The sequence below is a fragment of the Petaurus breviceps genome, unplaced genomic scaffold (genome assembly GCF_028583685.1).
Source record: "Petaurus breviceps papuanus isolate PSGF00001 unplaced genomic scaffold, PetGlider_PUasm1.0 186, whole genome shotgun sequence".
Classification (NCBI taxonomy): domain Eukaryota; kingdom Metazoa; phylum Chordata; class Mammalia; order Diprotodontia; family Petauridae; genus Petaurus; species Petaurus breviceps.
Genome location: NW_027185798.1, coordinates 21,076,178 through 21,102,588, shown reverse-complemented (window position 1 = coordinate 21,102,588; position 26,411 = coordinate 21,076,178). Strand labels below are relative to the sequence as shown.

At 53.4% G+C, this 26,411-nt stretch overlaps 2 protein-coding genes across 3 annotated transcripts in view; one reads left to right on the top strand and one right to left on the bottom strand.

The window, feature by feature from the left end:
• ANKRD13B (ankyrin repeat domain 13B) overlaps nt 1-10,892 on the top strand; it is a 29,774-nt gene extending 18,882 nt beyond the window's left edge. Inside the window, exons 9-15 of the mRNA XM_069089741.1 lie at nt 3,499-3,563; nt 4,740-4,870; nt 5,043-5,200; nt 5,952-6,104; nt 6,498-6,658; nt 6,946-7,022; nt 7,757-10,892. Coding sequence (XP_068945842.1) covers nt 3,499-3,563; nt 4,740-4,870; nt 5,043-5,200; nt 5,952-6,104; nt 6,498-6,658; nt 6,946-7,022; nt 7,757-7,976 — 965 coding nt within the window. The 3' untranslated portion in view covers nt 7,977-10,892. The remainder of the gene's footprint in view (nt 1-3,498; nt 3,564-4,739; nt 4,871-5,042; nt 5,201-5,951; nt 6,105-6,497; nt 6,659-6,945; nt 7,023-7,756) is intronic.
• Nucleotides 10,429-26,411, bottom strand: CORO6 (coronin 6). Of its 2 annotated transcripts, none has more exons than XM_069089742.1 (11): nt 25,862-26,411; nt 23,611-23,833; nt 20,396-20,518; nt 19,275-19,404; nt 18,847-19,028; nt 15,812-15,931; nt 14,741-14,845; nt 13,925-14,070; nt 13,243-13,300; nt 12,152-12,382; nt 10,429-11,677 (listed from the first exon to the last, which is right to left on the bottom strand). In XM_069089742.1, exons 2-11 carry the CDS (start codon nt 23,806-23,808, stop codon nt 11,543-11,545), a joined length of 1,428 nt encoding a protein of 475 aa, XP_068945843.1. In that variant the 5' UTR covers nt 23,809-23,833; nt 25,862-26,411; the 3' UTR covers nt 10,429-11,542. The 2 variants fall into 2 exon arrangements, with proteins under 2 accessions (XP_068945843.1, XP_068945845.1); XM_069089744.1 differs by having other exon boundaries at nt 10,429-11,674.

Here is a 26,411-nt window from a genome sequence, read left to right as displayed (position 1 = left end):
TGACCTTGGGCAAGTCACTTAACCCCAATTGCGTTATCTTCCTCCCTCAAAAAAAAAGATCTGGAGCTGGAAGGGTCTTTAGTGGTCATTGAGTTGAACTCCCTCATTTTATATATACATATGAGGCCCAGAGAAGTCCTAAGGTCAAGCCAGAAGGGTCATCCAACCCCTTCATTTTTAAAAAAGTTTTCATTGACATCCCTTTCTTATTTCATAACTATATTACCCCCCCCCAAATCCTTCCTCCTTCCCCTTCCAGAGAACAGTCAGACATTACAAATAACACTTTTTTAACAAAGAGAAGGAAAAATGAGCCTAAATCACTGATACGTTGGAAAAGTATGGAAAGGGGCAGTGTGTGACATTTGTGAACCCCTGCCTCGGGGTGGGATGGAAACTTCTCATAACTCCTTTGTTTTTTTTTTTTTTGTTTGTTTTTTGGAGGATAATTGGGGTTAAGTGACTTGCCCAAGGTCACATGGCTAGTTTTTGTGTTAAGTGTCTGAGGCTGGATTTGAACTCAGGTCCTCCTGACCCCAGGGCTGGTGCTCTATTCACTGTGCCACCTAGCTGCCCCAACTCCTTCGTTTTCTAGATGAGCAGTCTGAGGCCTAGAGGAGTGAAACGGCTTACCCAAGGCTAGCCCAAGGAGAACCTGGGCTTCAAACTTCCAGACACTGGAGAAGGGAATGCTAATAATATTAGTCACTTGACATTCGTGAATGATATACAAGGAGCCATTATGTGGCTTCTTCAGTTCACAGCCTCTTTGTTGCCCAGAAATTTTCTCCAGTGAAATAAAAAGATCTTTGGAGTGAGTGAGTATAAAAATTCTTAAAGTGTGTTGGGGAAAAATAGAGACTCAAAGCTTTTAGCTTCAATATGGAGGTCACTTAGAACCAGTGAATGAAGGCAATGACTAAAGATCTGAAAGAAATTCCCCTTTCTCAGCCTCAGTTTCCTTATCTGTAAAATGAGGGTAATGGACAAGGGACCCTTGAGGTTGCGTTTAGCTCTAGATTCGTGAACCTATGATTCTAAGTCACTTAAATCTCCTTAGGCCTCAGATTCCACATCTGTAAAATGGGAGTAATGGACAAGGTGTCCATCCAGCTCTCAGGCTATGATTCCAATTATCCTGAATCAGAAGGTCAATAGGAAAAATAGCTTTAGAGCAATGAACACCTTTGCAATATATAACAAAAATGCACAACAGGTTTAAAATGATCTGAACAAATTCTGTACAGTGTTAATGAAACACAGTGCTTACCACCCTAAGGTAGTCAGAGAAAGAGGAACAAATCTTCGTCCAAAAAGAGGAGGAGGATTGCTAAAAGCTCTCAGATTGCATGCTAATCCAGTTAAAACTTAAAGAAATACTTCTGAACTGTGACCAGGATTGGGTTACCTTTGTGTGGAGCTTCTTTTTTTTTTTTTTTTAAGCAATCGGGGTTAAGTAACTTGCTCAAGGTTACACGGCCAGGTGTTTCTGGGTAGGTGCTAAGTGTCTGAGCCCGGGATTCGATCTCCAGGTCTTCTCAACACTGGAGCCGGTGCTCTTACTTGCTGTGCTACCTGGCCACCCCTGCGTGGAGCTTCTAAAGGCTAAGACCTAAGTATGGAACCAAAAGACCTTCCATGGGTGATGGCCATAGAAACTCAACCAAAAATACTATCCAAAAGGAAGCAATGGATTTTTTTTTTCAGAAATGGAGATTATAATGACCATATTGAACCCAGGCATCACCTCCAAAAGTACAGAAAGGTTACCCATAAGGAACTCAGCCATATGGATAGCTGCAGATTTTGCAAGGAAATGGTATTTAGTATACACTGAATACATAGATACTATCAACTCATAACAATTCGACATGTGTAGCTCTTTGGTGTGCAACTGTATAAATAAATAAACTGTATTGAAACTATAGGACCATCTTAGATAGAACCATTGCCCATGGTCACGGGGACACAATACTGCCCCATAGAAATTCAGGCCCTCATTTTACAAATGATGAAACTGAGGCCAAGAGAGTTGAAAGAATTATAAATGCAAACCCCCAAATATTATCGAGTCAAATAAGCTATATTGGAACTAGAGGACTAACCCAGAGAAGACCATTGCCCACAGTCATCTAGACATAATACTGACTTAGAAAAATCCAGGACCAACATTTTCTCTCCCTCTTTTTTGCTTTTTTTTTTGGAGGGACGAAAGTAGGGCAATTGGGGTTAAGTGACTTGCCCAAGGTCACGTGGCTAGTAAGTGTTAAGTAGAACCAACATTTTCAATAACTGTCACCTCTGGTGAATACTCATAATCTCCAAATTATGTGGAATGAAAATCTTTTAAAATACAGAGACTTAGGGGCATCTAGGTGGTGCAGTGAATAGAGTACCGGCCCTGGAATCAGGAGGACCTGAGTTCAAATTTGACCTCAGACATTTAACACAAAACTAGCCGTATGACTTTGGGCAAGTCATTTAACCCCAATTGCCCTGCCCTCCCCCCTCCAAAAAGCAAAAAAAAAAAAGGCCTCACAGAAATGCTCAGAATTCATGGAAACACAAAGCACACATTGACCCCATCCTATCTACTACTGGAATTGTCCTGAGGATGCTTTCAATGAGCCTATGAAAGGTGAAGGAAGAAAATGGGCATTTACTAATTGGTGACTATGAGCCAGGCACTGTACAAATAGACCTCATTGATCCTCAAAACAACTCTGGGGGAAACAGAGGAAGAGAAAGTTTTAATGACTTCCTGACATTTTTCTTTAGTTATAGAAAATGCTAATTTTCTTCACCTGCACAATAGACTGACAGAGGAAACTTCCTGAACTCCCACCAAATAAAAATGAGAATCCCAACGACAGATGAAATGGACATAGCACTTTCAGGTTTTCGAAGTGCATTACTGTTATCCTGTTTGATCCTCACAACAACCCTGTGATACAGACTGTTATTATCCCTGCTTTACAGATGAGGAAACTGAGGTTCTTGCTGCGGTTGCCCTGAATGAATTGCCCAGGGTCACATAGCTAGTATGTGTCTGAGGCAGGATTGGAACCCAACTCTTTTTGACTCTCACGTTCAGCATTCCATCCACCGTACCATGCTGCCCCCAAGACAAATGCATTATACCCATCAGTTATTAATGTCACTGTTTATGGCCAACAATCGTTAAAAATCATGCTGGTAGTTTTTTGTTTGTCTCAGTCCTGGGGAGGTGGAAGGTGGCTGTTTTTTGCTCTCCACTGATCATTGGCAGCCCAAGGACACACTGCTCAGCTCCCAGGCCTGCCTTGCTCAGTGTGGGATAGAACCATGGCACAGCACAGTTGAGAGGGACCTTGGCAGCTCTTCTGCTTTCTGCCTTGGGCATAATTCTGGTCCTGGTCTCTGATTTCCTGCCATGGACTTTGCAGGGCTTGGGGGCCAAGGGGAATAGGTAGGAACAAGTGATACCTGCCTATGTGGTGAGACCTCTGTCTCTTGCAGGAAGCAAGACCCCACTGCAGTCCTTCCTGGGCATCGCTGAGCAGCACGGGGGGCCCAATAATGGGGTGAGTGCCATATTGGGGAGGCGCATGCCTGGAAGTGACCATGTGACATTGACCATGTGAGTGTGGGGGCAGGGCAGAAGGGACGGATTGGGGAGACTTTCTGTTCTAGGCCTCCCCTCCTCCTTCAAGATCCTCCTCTTCCCCTCCCCTCAGATCCAGAACCCCTGGATATCTACAGGCTACGTTAGCCTGATGGTGTCTGGAGAGCAGGAAAGGCAGGGACTGATTTTTGTCTTTCTTTGTATACTGGCATGTAGTGCAGTGCCTGGTACGTGGTAAGCCCTTAATAAACACTTGTTGATTGATTGATTATACACTGGGTGAGGCTGAGAGACCTAGCCCCTGAAGGTGCTTAGCCCAGTGTGGGGATCGCAGCAGGTGCAGATGGGATTTTTGTCTGATGCACCAATCCGTCCTCCATGGAGCCGCCTAACTGATACTCCTAAAATAGGTCTGACCACACTCCTTTGTTCAGGAGACTCCCTGCTGCCTCTAGGGTAAACTATCAACGCTATGGCTTTTAAGGCCTTTCCCGGCCTGCCTCGCCCTATGCCCTGGCCTTATTGGCCTGTGCTGTGGATGGTCTGCCTGCACTCTGCCTAATGTAGGCTGCTCCTCTTCCATCGTCTCCCATCCTCCACCTCGGCTCCTTCCTATAGGCTGTGGCCTATGTCTGGCATTCCCTCCCTCCCAAAATCCCCATCATGGAACCCCTAACTCCCTTCAAATTCGAGCCCTGTCTTCTCCCAGAAGTAATTCCCGATTCCCCAGCTTTCGGCACCATTTCCTCCACAAATTATGCCATATTTGCATCTCTGCTTTTCCATCTTCTACCTCTGTGTCCCTCGCCCCCCACAATAGGACATAAACTCCTTGAGGGCTGGGACTATTTCTTTGTGGTCTTCTCATACCATAATAAAAAAAAAAGTGCCTTGAAATGGAGGGAGCACTGACTTTGACACCAGAGACCGGAGTTCGAATTCTGCCTTTGACACTTATTATATGTGTGATCTTGGGAAGGGCAGTTCAACTCCTGGGGCCTCAGTTTCCTCATCAATAAAATGAGGGGGCTGGACTAGATGCCCGTGAGGTTCTTTCATTATTGGCACCAGGATCCCTGGATCCTACACATGTGCTGTTTGAATTGGAATGAATTGCACTGATTTCCTGGCACAGACCCTGATCACTCAGACGCTGAGCCATGCCAACCCCACCGCCATCACGGCAGAGGAATATTTCAACCCCAGCTTCGAACTTGGTAACCGGGACATGGGGCGGCCCATGGAGCTCACCACCAAGACCCAGAAGTGAGAACACCCTGATTCCCAGGCTCAGAGCATGGCAGGAAGCAGGGGGCTGGCTCCTTGAGAAGGGACATCGGGCAGGGGTTGGGGGAAGGGGGAGGATAAGTTGAGGGGGTGGCCCTTCCTTCCCTAAGATCTCCATCCCCCACCTCACCTTGGGGGTCTGGCACCCTAGGTTCAAAGCCAAGCTATGGCTATGTGAGGAGCACCCACTGTCCCTGTGTGAGCAGGTGGCTCCCATCATTGACCTCATGGCCATCAGCAATGCCCTCTTTGCTAAGCTCCGAGACTTCATCACCTTGCGCCTGCCTCCTGGTTTTCCTGTCAAGATTGGTGAGTGTGCCTCTCTTCTTTCCCCTGCCAACTTGTCCATTCCGTTCTGTCCCCCTGCCCAGCCCGAGGTCAAGGGGTTTTGAGGAGTGCTGAGCACACAAGCTCTGCTTCCACACCTTAGGGCATCTTAATGTGGCGCTCTCTCTCCTCTTTCCCTCAATCCCTCCCCACACCCCACCTCTGTCTTCCCCTTCTCTCTTCTGTTCTCTATTTCGGTCTCTCTCTGACTCTCTCCCTCCTTCTGTTTCCCCCTTTTCTCTGCTCTTTCTCCCCATCTCTGTCCCTGTCTTCCTCCCTTACCCCTGTCTCTCCCCCTTCTCTGTTGCTCCCTTTTCACTCCTCTCTTTCTCTCTCCCCTTTTCTCTTCTTCTCTCTCCCTCCTTCCCTCTCTCCTCCCCACCCCCTTCCCTCTCAGAGCCTCAGTTTTCTCCTCTCTATAATGGGGTTGTAGATGACCTCCACCGTCCCTTCCATCTGACCTTTTGAGCCAGTGGAATCAGAAGCCTAGGAAAACACAAGTTGCTTGAGGGCAGGATCTTTGTCTTGTCCTCCTCATTTCCAGACAGCATCTGGTATAGAGTGGGTACTACGTAAGTGCGCCCTAAGGGAATGACCCATGCCTTTCTATCCAGTGCCAGGCCAAGGCTGTGGGATTGCACTGGTCAGACTGGGGGGTGGAGGGAGCCTGCATCAAGATGGGCCATGAGAGAAGGTGGGGAGGATGCTCTCAGCAGCTGTTCTCCCTTCTCAGAAATCCCCATCTTCCACATCCTTAATGCCCGAATCACCTTTGGGAACCTCAACGGCTGTGACGAACCTGTGACTTCTGTCCGAGGCAGCCCCAGTAGTGAAGCCCCATCCCCCAGCAGTGACAACTCCAGCATCAGCAGCTCTAGTTCCATGAGTGAGACACCTTCTCTTCTCCCTGACCCCACCCCATGCTCCCGACTTCCCACCGTAGCAGCTTAGGGAACCCTGGTCTTCACTGCCCAAAGCGCTGGAGATGCCTGGTGTGGTTCTGGGGGCGGGGTGTGGATATGAGGGAATCTGAGCCACAGAAGGAACCCCTCACCAGTGGGGCTTCCCAGGGTGGTAGAGTGAGATGACTACAGGCCTGGAACTGGGTTCAAATCCTAACTCTAATGTTGAATAGCTCTTTTCTTTGGGCCTTTCTCCTCTTCCATAAAACAAGGGGGTGGGGCTAGATGATCCCTACGGTACCTCCCTGTGAATCCTGGTCCTTCTTCTACTCATGTGTGTCTCTCTCTCCCCACCACCTGATCTGGCCCCTGCCTAGCGTCATGCCGAGGCTGTGAGATCGCACCCTCCCTGTTCGAGGCGCCCCGGGGGTACAGTGTCCTAGGCAGCCAGAGAGAGCCAGGCCGAGAGGAAGAGGACGATTTGTTGCAGTTTGCAATCCAGCAGAGCCTGTTAGAGGCAGGCAGTGAATATGACCAGGTGTGCCCAGCTGGCAGTGCCCACTTCTGGCTCAGCCTCTTCCTGGGCCTGGGGTGGAGGCAGGGCACTCTATGGGATCACACCATCCATCAGCTAAGACCCAGGGATTGAGTGGGTCAGTCCTTCCCCAATCCTTGCCCTCTGCCTCCCACCACCTCTTATCCACCCCCTCAGGGGGAAAGCCCAGAAGGCCTTATGCTGGGGATGGGAAAGGAGTAGTGTGTTTTTTGGGAGGGGGGCGGGTGATTTCAGGGTCAGGTTAACATGCCCGGTGCCCCCTCTCCCAGGTCACCATCTGGGAAGCGCTGACCAATAGCAAGCCTGGCACCCACCCCATGTCCCAGGAAGGCCGAAGGCCAGACAGGTCAGTGACAGAGGGACAGAGGGCACCAGGTGGGGCCAAGGGGGAGTTCTGGGGTTTCAGCCAAAGCCCTGGGTGGCCCCAAGGTAGGGGAGAGGGATTGGGGATTTCTCTCCCAGACCCTCCAGGGTGCCTGACTCTCTGCCCACAGTGCAGGGCAAAGGGGTTAGAGCCCCAGGGCACCCCCCTCCCCATACCCTAGGCAGGCTGTGCTCCATTGAAGCCCAGGTGCTGGGGGAGGAGGGTCCCCCTTCCCAAGGCTTTTGGTGGAAATACCTTTTCAGGTTGGGGCAGCCTCTCAAAAGAAGGCCAGACAAATTCCCCAAGCCTAGGCAAAGGTCAGAATGTCCCCGGACCAATTTAATGTAAGGGAAAGAATTCTGGATCGGATTCCAGTCCGAGGACCTGGGTTCAATTTCTCCTTCTCCTGCTTCCCAGCTACTGGACTTTGGGCAAATCACTTCCTCTCTCCGGGCTTCAGCTTCCTCAAGTGTAAAAAAAAAAAAAAACCAGGGAGCTAGACTAGCTGGTCTGTGAGGCCCTACCTAGCTTTACCTCTAAAGCTCCTAGGGCCTCAGTTTCCTCCTCTGTAAAATGGGCGGGTTGGCTTCAGTGGCCTGTGAAGTTCCTGGCATGACCTGGTGGGGTCTTGGTCATTGTTCCTCTGGCCTCCCCCACGGAGAGAGCCGAAAGGACAGGGCCAGTTGGAATGTATCATCATTCTCCTCTCCCCACAGGCCCCCCCAACACACTCCCCAGCGGCAGCCCGGCCCCCCGGCCCCCCCAGCCTCCGCCCCCAGCCCTGGCGGCCCCGGCCACGTCTTCCCTAGCTACGATGAGCAGCTTCGTCTGGCCATGGAGCTGTCGGCCCAGGAACAGGAGGAAGCCGAACGGCGGGAGCGCCAGGAGGAGGAAGAATTCAAAAGGATCCTTCAGTTGTCGCTGACTGAGCAGTAGCCCCCGTGGCCCCCCCTCCCCCTCCCCCTTCCACTCCCCAGGCAGGGCCCTCCGCCTCCAGCCTCATGGGGACCGATCCGCAGGGTGCTACGGCTGGGATGCCCGCTGTGGGTCAGAGCCCAGGACAAGCCCTCCCCACTGGCTTGGTGGAGGGCGGGACCGGACGCGACTGAAGGGGAGGGGAAGGACATTTCCCCCCACCTCAAGCCCATCCCCGTACTCAGATTGAGCCACTGGGAGGAAGGGGAATGGGAGGGGTTCAGAACCGAGCCTCTGGTAGTGCCGCATGAGCACTGGGGTCAAAAGTTGGGGACCTTGGACAGTGTAGGGTGACCAGAATTCCGAGGTGGTGACTGGGGCATGGGATGGGCGAAGGGAGGTGCTGGGGTGGGGGAAGGGCCTGGCAGACCGAGGAGGGCCAGAGCAGAAGGGCCTTGAGCGCACCTGGCGGGGTCCGGGGACACTGTGGCCCCAGGGCAGTGTGGCTCTGATACGCTCCTCGCTGGCTGTGCCCTGCCCTATCCCGCCCCCAGCCACCGACCCCCGAGCAGCTTCTCCCCCAGTCCTTCCCTAGGTGGGCATGGTGAGCCTCTCATTGTCCCACTTCCACTCGTGATTCAAGTACCCTTCCCAGAGCAGCACTAGGGGGACAGCTCGGACCTTAGACGGGTGGAGGGATGGGTGAGCAGGAGGCTGGCTGAGCCCTGGCCCCTTTGCCCCAATACTGACTCCTTGCTTGCTTACTCTGCCCCGGGGAAATGTTCTCAGACCCCTTTCCATATCTGGCCCAACCCCCTGGGGGGGAGGGGTGCTCAGCTCCGACCCGTGTGCTCCGCCCCAACACAAACCAGCACCTCAGAGGGGCCTGGCCCCCCTCGACCCCTCCCTGAGTCAAGTGCACTTAGCTGGGTCTGGGCGCCTCGGGCGCTGCAGCCAGCTCCCCCTTCCCCACCCCTCGTGGTTCTCAGGGTGGCCCTGACCTCTCCCAGGTGGCGCGGCACGACGCTGGAACCCATGCCTGGGGTCCAGCTCTGCCCCTCCATCATGGGCTGCAAGAGCAGGGAGGAGGGTAAAGTGTCACCCCCACCGTACGTGGTGCCCCCTCCTCACTGCCGGGGAGGGCCCAGGCTGCCCTCTGGAGTCTCAGAGGATGGGCGGAGCCCAGGTCATGAGATCTGAGGTTGAGATGGTAGCGGTGGAGGTGTGGTGTGTGAGGGGTCACACCCAACTCTCCTGATGCCCCCTGGCACCACATGCCCCCTCCCCAGCCCCTACCCCCACCAGCTGCTGCTATCCCACCCCACCCCTGCTGAGGGTGCAACCACAGAAACCTTCCACCCAATGGTGCTAACTCCTCCCTGCTCTCCCCTTCCCCACCCAGCCCCAAGAAGCACAGACCCCCGGGCAAGGGTCCCGATGCACACAACCCCCCCTCCCCCCCAATCCCCAAAGGACTGGCTCACACTGTGAGAAGGGCCTGCCCAGCCAGACAACTCCAAATACACACACACACACACACACACACACGACAAAAAAAGCAACAAGATTGAACCCTCCTGTCCCACCCACCTCTCCCTGTCATTCCCCCACCCTGGGCCAGGGACACTCCAGCAGAAAAGACACAAATAAAACAAAACAAACAAAAAGGCTTTAAAACTGGCAGTTCTCCCAAGACTGATTTTATTGGGAAAAGCCCATGGGGAGGCGGAGGAGGAGGCTGGGCGCTCTCCCCGAATGTGCGAGCGTTGTTGGAGGTCTGGCCTCACTCTCCCCAAGGAGGGAGGGGAGAGAGGGGCCATTCTTGGGAGGCACCTTAGAAGCCCTCTGGCCCAACTACCCCAACACAGCAGTAAGCCCCAGGTATGGCGCTGGTGGCGGTGGCAGGTGGTTCTCCAGTTCGCCATGAGGAGTCCACTGTTCCCCCCAAGGAATCCTGGGACAGGATTGATTATGTTGAACCATTTAAGAAAAGCTTTGCTATTATCTCCCACCAGCTGGTCCCTTCTAGCGCTCAGCAGAATGAAGCTGTATCCTTCCATGTGAAAGCCTTGAGGAGCTTTAAAGACGAATGTCTTTCTTCCCCTTCCAAGCCTGTTATGGCCAAACGTTCTATTCCCTCCAGGGGACCATGATTTCGAATGCTCTCACTTTTCTGGTGTGGTTCCAGTTTGTCCTCCCTAAAATGGAGAACCCAGAACTAGGCAGGATGCCCCAGATGTGGGATGAGAAGGGAAGCAAGCAGCAGACGCAGCATCCCAACATTTCATAGGCGCCAGGACTTGAGGACCAGTTACGCCAGCTCCTTCTGAATCCCTCCGTAGGAGATGCAGCCGCTGTGGGCATAGGGTCAGGCGGATGGAAATTCCATCCTTTTCATCCAGACACCTTGCCTTCAGACTCACTGTCTTGCTTGATTCTGGTCCACAGACAAATATACACACTAGACCCAGGCTGAGTATTTAATAAAATATTTAATTTTTCGATCCTCCACAATTTCCTTGTTAAACATCAGAGCCCATGATGGGGGGGCAGAGACAAACAGGGGCAAGAGACAGGGTGGAGAATCTGCTTCATTCCAAGCCATAGCTTCACACCTAACCTAGTGTGAAGAAAGAGGGTGTGTGTGTGGGGGGGAGGGGGGAGCAGCCTTCACACACAAGGATAGGAGCCCATGTGCTATGGGGAGATGGGTGGTGAGATCTGAGATGGAGGAGGGGATGGTTCTCCACCATGGGTGAGGGACCTGGGAAGTCTCTTCAGGCTTCCATCCTTCCTGTGGGGTTTTCTCCACCTGTACATCCCAGAGAACCCCCCACCCCCTTGCCCCCTTCAGTGGTGAAATAGAAAGTCTCTGCCTTCTTTGATCTACTACTACTGAATGTGAAACCTCTCCCTCCCCAGGTTTCATCTAACCCCTATATCGGCTGGGGAGAGAAAGGAAAGGGAGGGGGAAAATCCAGGGCAGGAGGGGCCATTCCCCACTAGCCACCAAATTCCCCAAAGGTGTGTCTGGATCACGTCTCCTCTCTGCTGACTCTACCATGAGGGTTTGCCTAAAAATTCCACTTTCAACTCTATTGGCCTCCACAGTCCTTCTTCTGTCCTCAGTTCACATCCCAAGAGTTCTCTAAAAAATGTAAGCTCTTTGAGAACAGGGATATTTCCATTTTTGTCTTTTCTGCCTGGCACACAGTAGGAGCTTATTAAATGCTTTTTGACTGATTGGTAACAATGTCGCTAAACCCCACCCCTCAGAGAGTATAAAGTGTTGCCTTCCTACATAGTCCTTCTCTGGACTAGCAACATTGGGGATGAATGTCCCATTGAGAGGGGCTAAGCTCCTCTCTCAGAGGCGGACCCCCAAGGAAAAGGCCACGATTCATACCCCATTCCCCATTTGAAAGCTGGGGAAAGCATTCTCCTCTTCTTCACCCTCCCCTCTGTGGGGTGGAGTCCCCTGGATTGAATTCATGGCCACCTCAACCCTACCCCAGGCTCTCCCCTCCCGTCCTGGGGTTAGAGGAACAGAGGTGGGAGCAGGAGATGGGGACTGGGGAGGGCGCAAGCTAATCAGTGCCATCTACAAATTCGCAAAGCATGTTCTCCAAGGCTGTGATTCGTTCTTCCTGAGCCTGGACTCTCTCTCGAAGGGACTTAATTTCCTCAAGCAGCGTCTCAAGGGTCTGCTGTTGCTGCTGCTGCTGAGGGAAAGGTGAGAGGATATGAGGTATCAGAAAGATCTCTGCTCCCCACTGAGGTGAGGGTCTGGGAAGGAAGTGATTTGGGGGACCATGAATGTGAGGGCTGGCAGGAAAGTTCCCCAAGTGGCTCTCAGGATCTGAGATCTCCACCTGGAAGGGACCTGAGAGGTCCTCTCCTCCAACCCCTGCCCCCACCCTTCTGTGGAGGAAGACTGTGGGAGCCAGACAGGCAGCTGGTGAAGTGTTAGAAGTGGGACTTAATGAAGGAGGATCATGATTTAGGTCAGACGCAGGATTTGAGCCAGGGCCTCTGATACCCAGACCAGTGTTCTCACTACTGCCCCACGCTGCCTCCTGAGATGTCTAGGCTAACTGCCCCCCCTTTTTAATAGAGGGGGAACTGAGGCACAGCCAGGGGAAGCTCAGGACAAGGATGGAGCGGTCAGGGTCCCTCTGACATAGGCCCAAGCTCACCGAGAAGGAGGTGTCACTGGCAGACTGGCTTCGACGAGGCCCAGCAGGAGGCCGGACATCCAGGATGTTGCGCTTGTTGACCCGAAGTTCTCGGCTCTTGGGGGGAACGTAGCCATCCCGCAGCGAGATCAGCACAGGGTCCGCATCCTGGCCTGATAACCACTCATCTGCCTCCAGGGCCGGCTCGGGGCCTGGCGTGTCAGGGTACAGGTCATCCTGGAACAAGTCTGACTACACAGGATGGGGAAGGGACGGGGAGGGGGAAGGTGAGCCTCCTGAATCTGACCACACCAAGGGGGGATCTTTAGTGTCCTACAACCCTAGGCAATGTCCTCCTGAGTTATAGTACTAGGGACAAGGATGGGGACTGGGCATCTGATTTTGGCAACAGAGTGAACTCCCAGATGAGGAATTCCATCCACCAACGCAGGTTGCCACCTTTCTCTACAATAAGTGCTTGAAACGTGCCCAGGGCGACAAGAGGTTAAGTGCCTTATGCAGGACTACACAGTCACCCACAGACATCAGAAGTGGGGCTCAGATCCTGGTCTTATGGGCTTCAAGGCCTCCAAAGAGCTGTCCACAAGGCACTCATTCTCCCTATTAATCCCAGTCAGAACAGCACCACATATTGTCTTAGATTGGGGGTGCTGCCCCCTTTTTTGTCATGGACCCCTTGGGCAGCCTGCTGAAGCTCTCAGAATCAATTTTTAAACAAAAAGAGCTTTCTGAAAATCCATAATTAAAGAAAATGGACAATTTCAATGAGATGTTAGTGGAAAATAAAAATGTAGGTTTTTTGGTCCCATTCAAGTTCATAGCCCCCCGCCCCTCCAATCTCTCCCAAGGAATCCAAAGATCCCGGTCTCAGAGAGTTGCTTTAGGCTCTGAGAGACTCTCCCAAGGTGAGGGGCTAGTTATTTCTTGTAATATTTACATACTATACCACAAACGTTTACAGAGCATTTCTTCCCAAATATCCTGTGAAATAAGCAGCTTGAATATTTTTATTTCAGGTGAGGAAACTGAGGCTCAAAGAGGCAAATGTCTGAATCCCCCCTCAATTCCAAGGGAACCCCCAGATTCCTCACCTTTCGGGGTACTGTCATGATGATGGGCTCACACTTCCTTTCATGCAGCTTGTAGAATCTGGAGGATGGTGAAGGGTGAGGTCTCACCAACTCTAGAAAGCCTTCCCCCCACACACCCCCCAGCTACCCTTCTTCCATCTTAGCTTCAGCAACGAGTTAGCCCAGGAAGGGGGGCATCCTCCTTCCCCCACCTCCCAGTAAAGGATCACTCTCCCCATAGAATCTCGACACCTCAAGAGCAGGGATTGTTTCATTTTTGTGTCTTCATATAGACAGCCTCTGCTTCATAAATGTTTGCTGATTGATCTAATCGGATCACTTATTTAGAATGGGGAGTGACCTAAGTCACATCCCTCAGTCCAATATCTCACCCCCATTTTTACAGAAGAATCCAAGGTTCAGGGAGCTCAGGGAATCAGAACTTTGGAATTGGAAGGAAACTCAGGGACCAGCTAGTTCTAGTCCTTCATTTTACAAAGGAGGAAACTGAGGCCCAAGGAAGTTATATCAGTTGTCCAAGGTCACTCAGGTAGGATTTGAACCCAGGTCCTTTGAGTTCACATCTAAGACTTCACTGTACCATGATGTGTGTGTCTGTGCATGCATGCATATATGTGTGTGTGTGTCTGGGGCTCTCAGGCTGGACATCCTGTGGGTGGGGAGGGAGAAGGGAAGGTCTGACCTGGCAATTTCACATTTGCTGACATCCAGGCCCCTCTTGGGCATGAAGCCCATGCCTCGTTGGGGCTCCTTGCTGCTGAAGGTGTTCAGGTAGTGGACAAAGGGGGGCTCATCGGTGATCTCAAAGTACCGGATACTGCTGTCCCCCTGCAAAGCCCACCTTACATCAGGGACTGGGCTCTTCCCTCCAAGCTGCCCTCTCCCCAGGAGCATGACTATCCCCATTTCACTGCCCAGAAGTCCCATTCTTTATCTGCTGGTCTGCAAGGTCTCAGGTCTAGAGCTGAAAGGGACCTCAGCCCTCCCTCATCAGCCCCAACCTCTCATTTTATCAAGGTCCAGGGAAGTAGGATAACTGAACCAAGGTCAGGCATGTACCAAGTAGCAGGGTCACAACCCAAACTCAAATCCTTTGGGTCCAAATCCCCTACTCTCCCTCCTACACTATGGTGCTGCAGAGAGTGGGCTTAAGGGAAGTACTTCGTCCCCTTTGGGGGACTGTGGGGGAAGAGGGGGAGGTTCATAAGACCCTGGAGGGGATCTGATCATAGGGTCCCAGGATCCTGTGTCCAGAGCCGGAGGGACAATGAATCTAACCTATTTTACAAAGGAAGAAACCAAGACACAGAGATGGGGAGTGAGCAGTGACCCCTACCCCGAGCCCACACAGGCACGAGTTCTCCCCCCAAGAGCATAGCAAGCTCCTGGGGGCAGGGCTTGCTGCTTTTCCTTTGCATCTCCAGGTTGCAGCACACTGAGGAGCAGATGGCATGCTGCCCCTTCCCACCTCCCCACAGTGGCCGTCTCCTCCCCTCACCTTGCCACATAGGTAGACGATGCTGGAATCGGGGTCATAGAAGGGAAGCAGGACCCCATTGCTGGTGTCCATCTCCTGGAGCGCCATGGGCTCCTCGAAGTTGTTCTGGGTAGAGCACAGGGGTTGTGACCAGCCCCGCCCTACCCCCTTGACCACCTGCCCATGCTCTGGCATCAGCACCCCTGCCCCGTAGGAGTTGGTGGGCATCTCAACTGCAAGGCTGCCAGCGACCACCAGAGGTCAGCACAGAGCACCCTTCTTGGCACCCACACCACTCACCACCCCCAACCCTGTGCCCCCAGCATGCTGGCTGATTGATAAGAGCTACAGCTGGAAGACTCCATTTTACAGATGAGGAAACTGAGGCCCAGCGAAGGAGAAGGCCCTGCCCAAGCTGACGCAGGAGGGTGAAGCTGGGATTCATCAGCTTCCGACTCTGTCCCCTGTCCAGAGTTCCCAGAGGAGAGCTGTAGGGTGCAGGGGATGATCTCTGGGCAGGAGTGTTCCCCTTACTGTCCTCCATTCTCCCACCAGCACTCAGCATTGCACCCCACTCTTCCCCCACCCCTCCATGCAGACAGCATCACACCATCCCCTGGGGACTTGGCATCGCCAGGCAGGTGGAGCCTGAAGGAGGGCTGAGCTACACAGAGCCCTCAGAGGACCTGGGGGCTGAGGTTGGGGTGAGGGGGAGTCAAGAGGGTAGCAGCTCCCATCATCCCTCCCTTAGGGTATGTGAAGGCAGGGCCAGACCTGAACTGGAACCAGTCAGAGGTAGAGCTGAGGAGACCTCAAAGGCCATCTAGTCCAATTCTATGATTTTACAGAGGGGAAACTGAGGCCCAGAGAGGTTAAGTGACTTATGGGATCATTGTTTTATGACTAGAAAAGACTTCAGAGACCACTGAGGGGTGGAGTCAGTATTTGAACCCAGATCCTTTGACTCTGAATCCAGCAGGGATCTAGGTATGTGTATCTGGGGCCCCCAGAGCCCCAGGAGGGGGAGGTGTGCTTGCCCACCCAAGATGCCCAGTCCCTGGGGCACACACCCCATGCCACCAGCTGCGTTACCGGGTCCCACAGGCCCAGCTCACGCTGGCTCATGCGGGTAAATCCCGTGGTGAAGATGTGACCTTGGCGTGTGAAGACGGCCCGCATGGGCCTCATCCCTTCATGGGCAGCAAACCTTTCCTGGGGGAGGGGAGCAAAATGGGGGTGGGAGCAGGGAAGGGGGAAGGAGACAGGAGCACAGTGTTATCCAGCTTACCACCCTGGAGGGGAGGGAGGACCCTGAGGTCTTGGAAAGATGAGGGGGGTTGGGGAGGAGAGTCCCCAGGAGCAGGTCCTAATTCCAGCAGACTCCATGTGCTCCCCCAGCAGCAGGTCCCTCTGGCAGGAGATCACTCGGGATCCTCCTGAATGGCAGATTCAGAGGGGGGCCTTTTGGCCCAATGCCCCTCCTGCTCATGTGAGGGCATGGGGTGGGCTCCCCCTGCCTTGGCACTGTCCTTTCTGCCCCTGCTCTCTCCCAACATGATCCCCCAGGCTCCCCCTGAAGCCAGGGTGGCCTGGCATGGTTCCAGGGGCCAGAGATAGCAAACCTCTCCTCCTTATCCTACCAGGTCCCACAGTGCAAGCTGCCGCTCACTCATCCTGCTGAAGCCGGTGCTAAGCAGCTTCCCGTCGGCGGTGAAGATGGCCCGCATCGGGCGGGCACCCTCGTGAGGCCGGGCTTGCTCCTGCTCGCAGGGTTAGGGGGTTAGAGCAGCCCGCCTTCCCTGCCTCCCTCTCACCCCCCATATCCACATCTGCCCCAAACACACACACACAGATACACACACAGATACACACACAGACACACACTCACAGACACACACACAGACATAGACAGATACAGACACAGACACACACACACACACACACACAGGCCTGAGGACCCCAGGTATGGAAACAAAACACATGAGGAAGAATGAAGACATGTCCCACCAAAACATAACACATGCCACACCATGCCACACATGTGTGCATGGATAAACATGCATGCACACTGATGACAAGGGTTAATGCAGGAGGCCAGCGACCCAGGGGCCTCTCAGGAGGCAAAGCAGGCTGGAGCTGGGGCAGGAGTTAATTAATGTGTTTATACAACAATTTACATACATTACCTCATTAGACCCTCACAACAACCCTGTGAGGTAGGGACTTTACAGGTGAGGAAACTGAATCTCAGAGCACTTAAGTGACTGTCCCACAATGACACAAAGGCAGGATTTGAACCTGGCTCTCTCCTGACTCTAGGTCAAGCTAGCTGCCCTGTCCCTAGTTATCTCACTGCCAAAGGCCTGGGAAGAGGGACTGAGCACCAAAGCACCAACCTTGATCACTAAGGCTGATGGGGACCAGGTTTGGAAGATGATGGAGCCGAGAAGGGAGGATGTACCTCCCTTACAAGAGCAGAGCTCTGAGCATGCCTTGGAGAGGCTGGGAGGTTGTCAGGTCAGAGAGAGGGACTGTCCTGGGCTGCTGGCCTCACTTGGATGCTGGTGGTAGGATGAAGTTTCCCACTCCCATCCCCTGACCTCCCGAAGAGCTAACTCCCTGATTCCCTTGATCCCAGCATCTAACCTAGAACCCCCTATTAGGGTAGGGAGCAGAGGAAGGGAAAGAGGGAGGAGCTGGGATAGAGTCAGGGGAAGGCTGTGGGTCAGGGGCTGGGTGCCAAGTGGGCCAGCAGAAACCTGGGGGTCAGGGGTTAGATGCCAGGTAGCTCAGAAGGCCAGGGATTGGCTGCTAGGGAAACAGAAGGCTTAGGATCTAGCTCCTAAGGAACATAGAGGACTGGAGGGTTAGGGATGTGGGCACTGGAGAGACCAAAGAACTGTTGGTCAGAAGATTGGGTACAGGGTTGGGAGGGCAGAAGCCTGGAGAGTCAGGGGCTGTTAGAGGCACCAGCAGGTGGGTTTTAGGGGTCTCAGGGAGATAGAAAGTTAGGGGGCTCTGTGCCAGGCAGAGGGATTGGGCACAAGGAGGATCTGAAGGCTGGGTGCTAGGTCAGAGGGTGAGAGGATCAGGGAGTCTCAGGGCTGGGCACTAGTGGGGACAGGTGCTGGGAGCTCCTAACACTTATAGAATGTTTCAAGGTCTCATCTGGCCTTCACAGCCTCTCCTGCTGTGCAGGGCATTGGAGCACAGTCATCTCCCCAACTTTCCAGATGAGGAAAGAGAGGCTCAGAATGGTGATTGCCCAAGGGAACAAAACCAGTGAAGTGCAGGGCCAGGATTGGGGCTCCCAGGTCTTTTGGACTCTAGGTCCAGAGGTCTTCCTCATATATGGGCATCTTAGGGATGGGGTATGGGTGAAGGAGATGGTATGGTATGAGGAGAGGGAGCTGTCAGTGTGGAAAGATGCTTGCAGTCAGCTGGATAGAGAGACTGGGGTCTGAGAAACTGGGATCTAGGGAAATAGAAGGCTGAGAGAGTCAGAGGAATGAGAGGTCAGGGTGGCAAGGAGGAATCCAAGGGTGGGCATTGTGTGAGTCAGAGAGCTTAGAGTTAGGAGGCCGAGTGCCAGTGGAGCAGAGGGCTGGGATGGGCCAAAGGCCGAAAGACAAGTGGGTTTGAGGTGCTGGGTACTAGAGAAGGGAAGGGCCATATGCTAGAGAATAAGTGGTGAGTTAAGGAGCTGAATTTTAGGGTGTCTGAGGGCTCGATGCCAAGGTGCTGGGGGTCATAATACTGAGTGCTGGGGGCATCAGAAGCCTTGGGACTGACTGCTGGAGAAGGCAGGGGGTCAGAGATCAGGGCTGGGGTGATAGAAGAGTCAGGGGGCTGGGAGCAGGAAGGATTGGGGTGTTAAAGATCTGGGGTGTTGAGGAGGTCAGAGGAGTATTAGAGAGGGTTGGGGATCAGACTCTGGAGGCTCTGCTTCTGGGGGGATCAGGGCTGGGGGGCGGAGAAGAGGCCTGGGGGTACTAGGAGTCAGGGCATTATGTGCAAGGGATCACGGGGCTAGGAGGTCAAAAGTACTGGCTTCCAGGGGGAGGTGGGTGAGAAGGGTGGGGTTCAGGGGGCCGGAGGGTCCTGGAGCAGGGGATGGTCTCACTCACCGCCACCACTTGGCCCTTCCGGGGGTCGATGACTCGCAGGGTCTTGTCCTTGCAGGTGGTGCTCAGCAGGCTTCCATTGGTGTTCCAGCAGACGCTGTGGATGACGTCGGGGTGCATGTCATCTAGGCTCACCAACATCTCCCCTGTTCCCACATTCCAGATGATGATAACATTGTCTCCTCCTGCCCAAGAAGAGCCACAGCTGTCACCGACACAGGGCTGTGTGGGGGGCAGTGCGGGTGGCAGGGTTAGTAGGCACCGCATCAAAGGGAGATGGCTAGCTGGCTTTCCTCTCCCAGAAGTCTGGGGCATGAACACTGGGGGGCTCTCTCCTCCCCACCTCCTTGGGCCCTGCCTGGTGCACCTTTGGAGGGCTATGCCAAGGCAGGGGCAGCGGGACTGAGGCTTTTGTTCCCAAGTGATCATACCTGCACTGAGCAGGACGTTCCGGGCTGTGGGGTGCCAGGAGAGGATGCCCACACGTTTGGAGTGGCCTTCCAGTGTGACGATGGGCTCTGTGATGTTCCGGACTGGCGTGTAGTCTGGGATCTGCCATACCTGGTGAGAGAAGAGGGGATGGCATCAGCCCAGTGAGCCCCCAATAGCCTCTGGGCACAGAAGGGTAGCGGGCAGGGGTCAAAGGATCAGAGGATCAAAGGCTGGAAGATCCCCTGTAAGTCCAGCCCCCTCACTTCCAAAGTCACATAGGTAAGAACTACTTAATAACAAAACTAATTCTATATAACTAAAATTGAATAATAAGCGGGCAACATCTATGCGACTCTTTTGGGGGTAAAGTTCATTGTGCATGTCATCTCCTGTGTTCCTCGAAACATCCTTGGGAGGCAGACACCATTGTCAGCCCATTTCGCAGATGAGGACATTGACTCTGAGTCACACAGCTCATGTCCGAGGCAGGATGTGAGCCTCCCCTTCCCTCTGTGGTGCCGGGCTGCCGGGATTTGAGCCTAGCTCTGAGGACTTCACCCCCCCCCGTTCTGCTGCACCCCACGACCTCTGAGGGGGAGGTGACAAGTAGAAGGCGAAGCACCTCAGCTCCACAGCAGGGCAGAAGGCAGACCCTTCTCTGGGCCATCTGCGGCTCAGTGGGGCTGTTTGCCTCCAGGTTCTGGCCCTTCTGACTCCCAGCCCAGGAGGGGAGAGACAGAGCTCTGGCTAAGGGCCCTCAGTGGCAGCCAGGAGTGGGGCAAGAACTGTTTAGATCCCAGTGGGGGCAGGTGCCTTCCCTGAGTCACCTCCTTTCCAACTCTTCCGCTTGGCTCCAGTTACCCGGGGCTCTGTCTCCCCCTTGCAAGCCTTCCCCACCCCCACCTCATGGCTGTGGATATAATTAGTGCTGACTGTGGTGCACCCTGGGAGGAAGAGAGCTCCAGCCCCGACACAAAGTAATAGGGCTCAAAATAGCTCCTGAGCCTTGTTGGGGGCTCCTGGACCCCACCTCCCTTGCCTCCCCTGCCTGAGTTGTCACACTCCATCCCACCCTGTTCCCATGGTTGTCTGGGGTGAGAAAGGGGCACTGCCCCCCTACCATGATAGTGGTGTCCTCAGAGGCACTGGCAATGACGCTGTCATTATGGGGACACCAGTCTATGTCCAGCACAGGCGCTGTGTGTCCATTGACTGTAGGGTGGTTCTTGTCCACACGTCCTGTCTGCGGAGGTCAAAGAACCAATTGGGAGATGGACCATACCCACCTCCTGCTCATTCTTTGGGAGTCCCGCTGGAGGGACAGCTCAAGGGCCACCTTCTCAAGAAAGACTTTCCTGATGCTCCAATGTCTAGGGCCATTCTTCCCTCTAACAAAACTTGCATTCATTTTCTATAATTCTCTGTCTGCTTAAAAATGTACAGGTTGGTTCCCCCTTTAGAAGGTAAATTTCTTGAGGGCAGGGGCTGCCCTTTGTCTATATATTCCCAGCATTTAGCACACAGTATTTGGTACAGAGTAGTAACTTAACAAATGCCTGTTGATTGATTAATAGGGTGAGACATCTATTTCAATTCTTCCTCTCCCCTCCCTCCTTTAGGAAACCGATCCAAGGACTCCATAGGACTTCTCCTTCCTCCATCTCACCTTCAGAGATGGGATTTTCAGGTCACGACCAGCTTCCCTTCCTCAATTTCCCCTAACTCCCTTTCTGTGCTTCATCTCCCTCCCTTAGGGATCCCATCCTGGTTTGAGGTGAGGGACCCTTTCCATCACAGAAAAAAAGTAGGAAAAAAAAAGAAATCACAGTCAGACTGAGTGGTTAGGGACATTTAAGGATCATCTTGTCTGATTTTATAGCAGAAGGAGGATCCTGAGTTGTCTTGTCTGAAGTCATATTACTAACTGATAAGAGCTTGAAGGGTTTCAAAATGCTTTATACATATTATATCATTTGTTTCTCAAAACAATCTTGGGTTGTAGGTATTATTATTAGGCCCATTTTGTAGATGGGGAAACTGAGGCTGAGAAGGCCAGGGTTAGATAGCTAATGTAGGTAGGATTTGGACTGTCTTTCTGACCCCAAGTCTCTATTGAGTCACCTAGTAAATGCCAGTCAGAGTTAAAACTCATGTCTCTTTCTGGACATCCAGGACCCAAAGTCTAGGTGGTTTGTGGGGAGTGGGAAGGGTTCTGGAGCTCCCTTGAGAGTCAGGGACAAGAAGCAGCCAGGGTCTAGAAGTCCCTTAAAGAGACCATAGAATTTGGGGATTGAGAGTATCTTAGAGACCACTGAGTTCAACTCTCCTTGTTTTACAGAAGAGGGAACTTGAGGCTTGCCCAAAGTTAACACGATATAGTTAATTATTGGCTAGGTTGGAACTCGAAACCAGGGCCATTGACCCCAAACCCAGTATCCTGTCCTCTGTTCACCAGTTATTTGACTTCCAAAACACAAGCATTTGGGTAGGGGTCCCATGGGCAGTACTCATCCTTGGCTGTGACTCAGCCAAGGGGGAGGAAGGGGAGGACACAGGTGCCCTGTGGGTGTCAGGGAGGAGCAGAGGGAGGCAGCTGTCTTGCTTGGGCAAGACATTGGTGTGGGGGGGGGAGGGAGAGAAGGGACAAGAGAAATACTGTGTACTGCCCAATGAAACCTGAGCTCTGGCCGTGGGTAGCGAGTGACTCCATTGTCCACATGTGAGTCAGTGGTTATTGTAAGGTCTTTGCATCTTTCCCTTCTCCACCTCCCCTCAACAACTGCACTCCTCTTCCCCTGTCTGCCCCCAAGTTGACGGGGCTGGAATCCCGGTCAAGGGCATGCCCTTGAGGAGCTGAATCTCAGCAGAGCAGGGTGGGGCTAGGACTGGACACAGTCATTCCTCAAGGCCCAGGGGCTATGTTGAGAAAGCAGAATCCTGACGCAGGGAAGTGATTTTCCTTTCACACAAAGGGGAATTGATGGCTTCTCAGAGGAGAGAAAGCCTACCACTTAGCCCTAGGGTACAAGACCTTTGGGCTTAAGACCTTTCCCTGGCAAGTGAGGAGGGGTCTGGCCCTCATTACAGGTTGCCTTCTCACCTTCTGACTATGAAGGAGCTAGAGGCATTTCTGCACCTTCCCCTCCACCTGTACCCCCAGGATGATAATTCCCTTGTGTCCTCTGCTGGGTGATATGCACAGCCCTATTAGTTCTCTACTGGTTCCCTGACAAACAGGTTCCCCAGCCTCACTGGTTGCTCTGGGTTCTACTTCATGGCACAATCAGCTAGGAAAAGCAAACTCCCCACAAAGGCCCTCCACTGATCCCAGGGTCCAGTACACCATGGTCTCAGGGCCCAGTATGCCCATGGTCCTGCCTCTTTCTGTTGAATCCCTCAGGGAGAACAGGAAGACAATAGACAGCTTATCTTCAGAACCCGCAGTCTTCTCGCTGCTTCCCAGAGCTGCCTGAGGGAGTGTGATTCTGAGAGGGAAATCTTCCTAAGGTTCTGACTCCCAGTGCTGTTAAGGAGCCCCTAACACCTTCATATTCCATGTGCTTCCCTCCAGCCCCTGAGATCCCAGGATGGCTGGGATGGGGGAGTTACCCGGAGCAGGATTTTGTTTGGCATCAAGCCCACCCCTTGAATGGCGTTAACGCCATGGAGAGCAATGTTTCTTATTCCCTCTGGGAGTCGGAGGGATGAAGAACCAGGAAAAGGAAGGCAGTGTTCTACCCTTTACCTACCTAAGAGAGCAGTGAGGCATCAGAACAGGGAACCAAACAAGCCATCCAATCGAACATAGTTCTATGTTCTAGAGCCAGGGCACTGGAAAGAGACAGTCCTGGAACCAGGAAAGCTCAAGTTTCAGTACCTGCCTCTGCTGGTACTCTGGCTGTGTGACCCTGGATAAGTCAGTTAACCTCTGTGCCCAAGGCAGGAGCAGGTACCAATCTTCGGTGGTAAAGGGAGTTTACTTTCTTAGGAGTCTCTGATACCAATGAAATCCGGTCTCTCTCCTAGCACTGGAATCCCTACCTAATGTCACACAGGCAATGACCAAGCTGGGATTCAGACTCTGGTCTAACTCTACATGGACAGCTCCTACTTCCACATCCTTCCTTTCTCTTTAGGGGTGGGAGAAGGGAGGGGAGGGAAGAGTCTAGGGAACAAAGCAGTCGCTAGTAGTCTGGTCCCATCCAAACGGAGCTATCCTGGCCCCAGAGCATCTCTTCATCTTTTCTGGAGACAGCACGGTCTGGACTTCCCGATCTCTCCCCGGTTTATTCCCCTCCCCCGTTCCCCCGCCCTGGACAGCTTGGACCCCCTCACCTTAGCCAAGGGCAGCACGATGAAGGCTCCGCCCCCTCCAGCCTCTACGATGATGGCCAGAAATTTGGGGTTGACCGCGCAGAAGGAGCTGTCCCATGTGACCTTGGACACTCGGATGTCCTCGTAGGTCTGTTCGGCTTTCCCGGCCTGGCCAAACACGTGCCGGAACTTGCTTTGCCGGACGACTCGCCGGCTCATGGCTGAGAGGAGTGTGGGAGGTGGGCTTGGGAGAAAAGATAAGGGATGGGCTTTAGTACCTGGGGAGGTCCCCGGCTCCCTCTTCCTCTATCCTCCCGATGCTGGGTGGATCTGTCGTGGGTCTGGGGGAGTGGGGAGGAGGCAAAATTGTGACAGGAAATATGGAAAAGGCAGGAAAACAGAGCAGAGGGACTCACACTCTGTGAGGGGAGGGGCAGGTAGCCAGGGGCTTTAAGGCTGGAACAGACGTCCAGAGAATCAACCACTAATCCAAACTGGGACCGTTATGAGTGGGAGGAAGAGTGTCTGAGTTCCAGTCCCATTAACAGGGGACTCTTTTTCATGCCTCAGTTTCCCCTCAGTAATATATTCAGGAAGCTCATTGACTATGTGAAGGGGAAGGTTTGGGAACTCCCTGGAAAGGTGTTCAGCCTCCCAGGGTGCATGTGTGGAGATCTCCTTTCCTCCCACCCCATCTTCCTTTCCCAAGCCCCAGGATGGCTGTACACGGAAGGCCACACACTCCACTGATTCAGATGGCCTGAGGAGAGAGGGAAGAGGCACCAGGTCCCCATCTCAGCCATCGGCTTAATGCTCAAGCCTGCAGGGGAGGTGCAGAGCTGTTGCCCAAGGATCTGGTTTCCCTCAGGTTCATCTGCTTCATCCTGGGAGATAGTGGGCTGTCCTTTTCCTATAGAACAGGGTGTTATTTCCGATATCTAATGTAAATCCTACCTGCTTCACTGTTAGCTAACCTCTTCTTGTTCTCTTAAGGAAATAGGGAGTGGGTGCGGAATAGGAATTCTATCTCTTCTGCAGCACAGTGTGGATAGCGGAAAGACATGCATAGTTAGTCCAAGGCTCTCATTTTACAGATGAGGATTATACATCCTAGATAAGGGACAAGTGATTTATCTTTGAGATTAGGTCACAAAGATCTGAATCTGGAGTTAGTCTTCTTTTTCCTATTCCTTCCTTCTTCTTTCCTATGTCTTCCTGCCCTTCCAAACTCTTTTTTTCTCCCATACTAAAAATACCAACTCTTAATTGTCACTTACTAGTGGTGTGACCTTGGACAATTCACTTAACTTTTATGCACCTCAGTTTCTTCCATTGTAAAATAGGAGGGGTGGCCTAGATGGGCTCTGACGTCAGGTACAGGTCTAGTTCTATGAGCCTATGACTGTCTGCCCTTCTCTTAGGAACCTCATCTATCTGTCTTTCTCTTCATTCCTCCCCTGGCTCCTTCCAAAGTCCTGAAACCTCCCTCAGGAGGAATAATCTCTCCCTGTGACTCCCCACCCCCAACCATGCCCTTTCTTAGGATTACAGGAATCATCTTGATCAACCCCTTCCTTTTACATTTGAGGAAACTGAGGCCCAGGGGAGCCCAAGGTCACATAAGGTGTTAAGGTAGGCAACAGAGGCGGATTGCCATTTCAGGGACTTTGACTCTAGAGCCGGGCTTGTCTGCTTTCCCTGCTACCACCTTTCTCGGGTCCAGTCCTGCTGCACTCCTCCCCCAAGCTGTCTACACGCTGAGCCTCAGGCCCCACTTAACTCCGTCTCTTTCATCAAGGACCTCCAGGCTACTGATAAAGGGAGAGAGGACTCGGGGTGCGGGTGTGTTTCTTGGCGTCTGGGACATAGTCTCCCCCCAACTCAGATTTGAGGGAGGGAGAGCAGGGGAAAGAAGCCATCTACCTATCTGCCATTCTTTCCAGGGACGCGCACGGATAGCCCGAGTGGGGATTCCCTGCTCTGTAGTTACCCAGCTCCTGATCCGCAGGCCTGTCCCCCACCTGCTCCGGCTCCTCGTGCGGGCGGGATGGGGTGGGGTCCTGCGGGCCTAGGGCCTGGGCCACTGTCCTAATATAGCCATGGGCTCCCCTCTGTTCCACCCCGGCGGGTCCTGTGACCCAAGCTACTGGGGCGATGGGGGTGGGGGAGGGGATTCCGGTGGCTAAGGAATATTTCGGGGGGTGCAGGGGGTGGCACAGACAACGTCCCCGGTCCTGGTTCCCTGTAGTGACTGGGAGCGGGGCTGCGGTACCTGGTGCAGAGCCGGCCGGCAGTGGGGCCGGCGAGGGAAGGGTGTGGGCTGCCGGGCCGGGAGGTCGGGGTGTTGGGGGTGGGGGTCCCCTCGCTGCTTCGGCTCTTCTGCAGACGGAAATTGGCCGGAGCAGCGGACTCAAGGCTCAGGGCGTCCGGACGTTGGTACTCGGGCGGAGGCTCGCCTCCGGCACGGGCTCAGAGGGGTCCAGGCCCCGGCACCCCCTCGCTCTCTCCCTAGCCGGGCAGGGCTCCTTCGCTGCAGAGTCAGCTGCCGCTGCCATCAACCTGTGAGGGCGGAGCCGGGCTCCAGAGCGGGGCGGGGCAGGGCAGGGAGGGGCGGGGCCGGGCACCTCTCCCTTCGCTCTTAGCCCAATCCTTAGTTCGCTCCGCAAACCTGGATCTGTCCGAGGGCTCCTGGCGGGAAAGCAGGGCGCCCCTCTTGTTCCCAACCAGCTCCACTTTTTCCTTGAACAGAAGGGGAAACGGAGGAATTAGCTTCTCCAGGCCTCCTACCCCCCACCGGTGGTGTGGGACTCCTCGATAAGGGA